Consider the following 6797-nt stretch of genomic DNA (forward strand, 5'->3'; position numbering starts at 1 on the left):
GAGCAAACTGTCCCATTCTTTCCTTACAAAAGTAGCATTTTGTAACAACTGTTCTGATTGGATGGTGGCAAAGTGTCCCATGTGGCCAAAAGGCTGTGGCTGAATTTGGATTTTTGTGGTGAAAGGGCTGGGGCAAAGAGCTAGGGCCTTTGGGCGAGGGAGAGAAGGCAGCGGCCGATTAGCTGCTGCGGAAGAAAGAGCTTTGTCCAACTGGCAGAGGCAGAAAGTCCCATCCCGGACAAAACAAATACAATTTTAAAAACCCTTACAAGTGTGTTCAGGTACCTCTAGCTGATTTAGTTTAGTTAAAAGATATCTGGTATGATGGTTTGAATGCTGAATTAAAGTATATCACGAGGATCCTAGCGCATGACTTTGGAGATGTAGGATGTAGGATGTATTGCAAAGCCATATTAACAGCATCATCTCTTGATCTATTTGCTCCGTATGCAAATTGCAGGGGGTCTAACAGTGGATCCATAATGGTTTTCAAGTGGGTTATCACTAGTCTTTCAAAGATTTTTATAACTACAGATGTTAGAGGAACTTGTCTGTAATCCTTCAGTTCCTTGATTAAGGGCTTCTTTGGCACTGGGATGATAGTAGAGCACTTGAAGCAGGAAGGAACATAGCACATCTCTGTGATTTGTTGAAGATTTGGGTGAAGATGGAGGCAAATTGGTGTGCACAGACTTTTAAGTAAGAAGGAGTTTTCTTGTCTGGGCCTGATGCTTTTCCAGGCTACTGGAAAAAAAAGACTAAGACTAGTGGATTTCAAATCCCAGCCATGCTAGCTCAGGAATGGTAGTTGAGGTCCACAAGTCTTAAACTTGACAGCTTTAAGACTAGTGGATTTCAACTCCCAGAATTCCTTCCTTGTGGTCTCAGCCTGGAATATTATGCAGCTGAGGCCCTGGATCAGATTGCACCTGTGGGGTGTCTCCTGGTCCAACACTCTCCAAACCCCCATGGGTTACATGGCTGTGCAAAAACTTGGTTGGATACAATGGATTTGAAAAATGATGGATAAAATCACTTGGGTCTGTCCAAGGGTGGGACATTTCCATTTAGGATGGTTGGAGAATAGAGTTACCTGATTATATATGAACAGTCTAACAGTTTCCTGTTAGACCTGAGGAAGTTGACAAGGTCCTTAGGCTGTCAAGGCAACTACTTGCTCCTGGTTAGTGAAAGTCTTCTGTGGGTCCAGGTGTTAATTAACACATTGCTACACAGGAGGGTGTTTCTGATACCAATAAAGGAGGATAATCCAGCCCTCCACAAGAAAACATAATTTAACCCAGCCTGATTGAACAATTTTTATATAATTTTTGACCTTTCCTTTCTAGGGAAGACAATGGAAAAAGTTGCTGCCTTACAGCTCCAGTGAGTTTTGGATTGGAAATTATCTGGATCCCGTTAGGTCAGGGAGATGCCTATTTCATGTTACAATTTTCTCTGTATTTTAATCATTGTGTATTTTGTACTTTGCTTATGATCCCCATCTCTGATTGATATATTTAAGGGGACGCACACAGAGAGACACACATCAGAGATGGGGGCCTATCATAAGCAAAATACACAATGATTAAAAATAAATCACAACATAAAATAGGCAAGTAGATTATGCCTTTTTTCTCTCTTGAAAAGAAGGGATTATTAGGAATGAGATATTACCTTTTTGTAACAATAATGAAGAAAATGGGCATTGGTGCCACCTGATATACCCCTTCTCATAGGGTGGAGCTAGCCTCCAAGGATGGGAAGACAATACCCTTTAGTGAATCAGGACCGAGTCTGAAGTATAAAAGTGTCCCTCTACTGTCATTCCCTCTCTTTTGGTAAGGGAAGATGGTCACCTTTTTACAGTTTTCTCTGTTTTATTTCAGATCATTTCTTAATTTCTTTATACAAATAAGAAAATAGAATATATAGACAAAAAGAAACATGAATAAAACTCTAAACATATTTTCCCACATGGAGTTATAGCTCTAAAAAAATTAAGCTCTTGAGAAATCAGCCCCCTGACAAATATCCTATAGATAAACCTCTGCTTTTAAACTAGAACTCCCTGATTAAACGAACATCTTTGAATAGCATTTCATTCCCTGTTGACTACTGCCATTGATACATGAGAAATACATCTGATGTTTTTTATCTCCTGTTACAAATTCTGAAGTCTAAAAAGAAAAATGGAAAATAAATCGAAAGTTAGTGAATTCCTTCTGCTTGGATTCCCTGATACTGAGGAGCTCCAAATATTCCATATCATTGTCTTTTTAATAATTTATGTGGTAGCCTTCATTGAAAATCTCATCATCATCACTGTAATTGTTTATAGCCATCAGCTCCATTCACCCATGTATTTTTTTCTACTCAATCTATCCTTGCAAGATTTTGGCTCCATTTCGGTTACAGTTCCCAAGTCGATGCTGAATTCCTTGATGAACACAGAAGCCATTTCTTACTCTGGATGTTTTTGTCAAGTTTTCTTCCTTGTTTTCTTCATGCTGTCTCATTTCTTTCTCCTGGGTGTCATGGCCTATGATCGTTATGTAGCCATCTGCAATCCATTGCATTATGAGATTATACTGAATAAAAAAGCCTGCATCCAAATGGCAACCAGTGCATGGATGGCTGGCCTTTTCTATGCAATACTTTATACACAAAACTTATTTACAGTGAACTTCTGTTCCAGAATCATTAATCAGTTCTTTTGTGAAATCCCTCAGCTGCTCAAGATCTCTTGCTCTGACTCCTATGTTGCAGTAATCTGGGCTCTAACATTTGGTTCTATTTTAGCTTTTTTCTATTTTGTTCTAATTATTTTTTCTTATGTTCAGATCTTCAGAGCAGTGTTGAGGATCCGATTTACCCATGGAGAGCATAAAGCCTTCTCTACTTGCTTACCCCACCTCATAGTCATTTGTCTCTTTCTGATAAGTGGTAATTTTGCATACCTAAGACCCATATCTAGCTCAACTTCAACTTCAGATATACTGATTTCTATGTTTTACTGTGTAGTGCCACCAGTCATGAATCCACTGATCTATACTATGAGGAACAAAGAACTCAAAATGGCATTCAGGAAGCTGATAATCAATATTTCTTTCAAGAACCTGCCACAAATTTCTCAACTTGTGTAGTTTAGTAAATACTTTAAATTGATTGACCATTTAGATACAATAAATAAAGTGATTCACATTTTATTATGGATATCAATTGATAAATTAAGTGGAATTATATTAGTATGTTAGGCTTTATCCTTTCAACATTAAGAAAACTGCAGTGCTATTATGTAGCCTTGTTTTGGATTGTTTTTAAAACATTTGTTTACAATTCTGGGCAGCTTACACTCTACAAGCATTAATCTAGTAAAAATATTATTGTCTCAGATCAGCATTACTACACAAAGTAATACAGGTGAATACTAACTCTGGTGTTAAATTTTATACACTTTTTCCTTGAAAGGAGAAATGAATCCATATCTTATTATTTTCATCACATAGTAGATATAAATGGGAAAAAATGTCAGATTATACTACTGTAAGTAGATACATTTCTTTAAATATAAATTTAATGCTGGCTTTCTTAATTACAACAATTATACTAATTTTCTTGTTTACAGTGGCAATTAAAACCAGCATATTATAAGTCTAGACCATCAGTTTCTATTCAGATCCCCACAATATTTCAATCTGTTCTTTTTTATTAATTTTCAAATTATAAGTTCATTATTGGCATATAATCATTGTCATATTTCTTTGATATTTTTAATCCTTTTAATTTCAGTTCATTTATATCTAACGAATCCTTTAGGAAAATATGATAATTATCAGTCTGAAACAATGGATGGGTATTGGTAGGTAGTTAGATACATAGACTACATAAATTTTCACTTTAAAAGATCATTTATAGGATCAGCTGAGATAATATAGTATACAGAAATTTGTATGATGTTGATGGTACGTAAATACATTATTTAAATATTCAACAAACTGTAGAGTTTAGTTATTTTATTTTGACCAAAAATAATACATATTGTATTGGTAAAAGTCTGAAAATATACATCCTACTTTTGTTCTTCATATATTTTGTTAGATTACTATATTTTTGGAGTATAACTTGCACTGGAGTATAAAACACACCTTAGTTTTTGAGGAGGAAAATAGGGGAAAGAATCTGTTTACCAGATATTCATTTGGCTAGCGTCCTTAATCTGGTCAGTTTCAGCATATTATTTTATCCCCTGGTTAGGGCTTTAAAAAAACCTTATTCAGAGAGAGTAACAATGAAAAAATTCCTTATCTTTGTCCTTTTGCTCTGTATACTCAAATAGAATTTAATTGCTTCCGCCTCAATGTAATTTATGATTAATTGGAGTTATTTTACCAGTAATGACCAGATGTGTAAAATATGCTTTAAACTATGGGAACAACTTAAAATAATTTCTATCTTTCTTTTACTGTTAAAATATGCAATGGAGATACAAGGTGTGGAATAGCTGTGAATCAACAGAAAAGAAATGTGTGGCAGCCTGCCATTACACATTGCTTTGTAACATTTGTACATTACACCCAAGCCTGAGACCACAATAAATAATAATCTTCCCTCTCACCTTCCCTTTCCTGTAAAAAGAAGGAGGTATACAGAGTTGACAAAAGAGATTGAATGTGAAGGGGAGGGGAAGAGACATTTTGTCAACAACAATGCAAAGAGGAGGAATGGAAGCATTAAGAGTCAGCAACCTAAAATGTAGACAGCTTTGGTTGTTACAAATTTGGAAATAAGAGGAAGAAGGAAAGAAGCAAATTGGTTGGTGATCCTGAAAAGAAATGGGTAGTTTTAAGCTGCTAAACAGATTTCGTTTGAGGGATTTGAAGTTGCCTGGAATGATCCAGGTTGAGTTTTAGAGAAGATGGCCAACATATTACAGGTTCAACACTGAACCCAAATCTGGCAAATCTGGGAAGCACAATGAAATCTTTTTACTAATAACAGTTTTTAAAAGCATGAAGTCACCTGATGGTGAAGGAACCACATACTACAAGTCAAAGGGACTCAAAGTCTGAAAAATAGGGTGCCAGGCAAAGCAACTGTTCACTGCTTTTTTCTCAATTGGTCTAGGGCAGTGGTTCTCAATCTTTTTTCACCACAGATCACTTTAATTACATTTTGTTGTTATAAACCATGTCCATAAACCATAAAAATCTAATGCAAGATTTAAATTACAACATTTTTCCAAACTTTGCAGACCTCCTGTATTGACATAACAACACCCCAGGAGTCCCTTGACCACAAATTGAGAACCATTGGTCTATGTGATAGAATATAAGGATATCAATAAAGATACAGAAATAGTAATAAAGAAAAATACCTTTATCAAAATTCTGCCACTTTAAAATAGATTTTATTTCTCTTTTTTTAAATCATGTCTCATTTCTTTGTCCTAGGTGTCATAGCTTTTGATTATTGTGTAGCCATCTGCAATCCATTGAATTATGGGGTTATAATGAACAAAACATGCCTACATCCAAATGATGACCAGTGCATAGAATTTTTTTTGCCAGGTGTGTGTGTCTTTTCTATGCAATACTTTTTACATGAATAGTGAAGTCCTGTTCCAGAATTGTGAATCAGTTCTTTTGTGAAATCCTCCAGTTGCTCAAGATGTCTTCTGTCTCTTATGTTGTAATTCAACGGGCACTAATCTTTGTTTTTTGTTTAGAGCTCTTTTTTTCTGTAATTGTGTTTTCATATGTAAAGATTTTTAGAACTATTGTGCAAATATCATCTATTCAAGAGAAGCAAAATTCATCTTTAAATCATCTCCTAATCTTTTGTTTATTTATGGTCAGTGGTGATTTTGCACACCCGAGGCACATATCCAGCTCTCCTGATTTCTATGTTTTACTATGTTTTGATAGAATACCGGAAAGCTTACAACAAATAAATATTTATTTAGATATCAGATTAGCATATAAATTGAATGCTAATTGTGTTGTATCCCTTAATACTCTTGTTCTTTTAAAAAAGAAATGTATATATTAGTTATTAGTTCTATTTTGTTGCAGAAGTAGAGGAAATGTATAAAATACTAATGTTATGGTGCAGGCATGTCAAACACAAGGTTGCCCAATGGGCTGAATCACATGCCTCCTTCCCCACATCTCTCACACAATTTGTTTTTGTTTGCTTGTGGCTGCTACAGTTGGGATGGGGCAGTCAGCCACATTTGGCCACCTGGTGAAACAAATCATGTGCCTCGCCCGCAGCTAAGCCTTTGCCTGTTGTCAGTGCCACCACCACAGGGCTCACCCCTGCCATCCAAACCTCTTTCAACTGTGCCATACATGAGATCATCCTCTTGCCCATCACCCCATCCATGATGGGAAGAGTGGACAGCCCCTATCCCCAGGAGGCAGCCAGGATCCCTCCCCACTCTACCCCACCCAAGCCCAGACCCAGAGCTTTTACATGTGATATCTACCCATGCACATCTGGGCCTTGCAGCCAGGCTATTGTCCTGCCATCTGCCTCAACTTGCCCCACCTCATGGCAGCCCTCTCCAGCAGAAGCCCCGTTGCCCCTCTCCCCCCCCAAGTCTGGAAAGCCCAGTCCACACAAGGAAAGCAAGCACAGCAGCCACAGCTTTAAGAAGGAAGGAAGCATGGCTGGATGTCCCCTCAGGGCTGGGCTGTGGGGCTCATTGCTTTGGGAACTCAAGGGCTGCATGCCTGACACCCAGGTCATCTGGTAGACCCTCATGTAGCCTGAGAGGGTCAGTGAAGCTCCTC

At 37.2% G+C, this 6797-nt stretch overlaps 1 protein-coding gene across 1 annotated transcript; it reads left to right on the top strand.

The window, feature by feature from the left end:
• The first annotated feature begins 2192 nt into the window (after positions 1-2192).
• On the top strand, positions 2193-3146 carry LOC139155392 (olfactory receptor 14A16-like). The gene has a single exon (XM_070730523.1). The coding sequence runs from the start codon at positions 2193-2195 to the stop codon at positions 3144-3146; it is 954 nt and encodes a 317-aa protein (XP_070586624.1).
• The last annotated feature ends 3651 nt before the right edge of the window (positions 3147-6797 follow it).

The sequence above is a fragment of the Erythrolamprus reginae genome, unplaced genomic scaffold (genome assembly GCF_031021105.1).
Source record: "Erythrolamprus reginae isolate rEryReg1 unplaced genomic scaffold, rEryReg1.hap1 H_18, whole genome shotgun sequence".
Taxonomy (NCBI): Eukaryota; Metazoa; Chordata; class Lepidosauria; order Squamata; family Dipsadidae; genus Erythrolamprus; species Erythrolamprus reginae.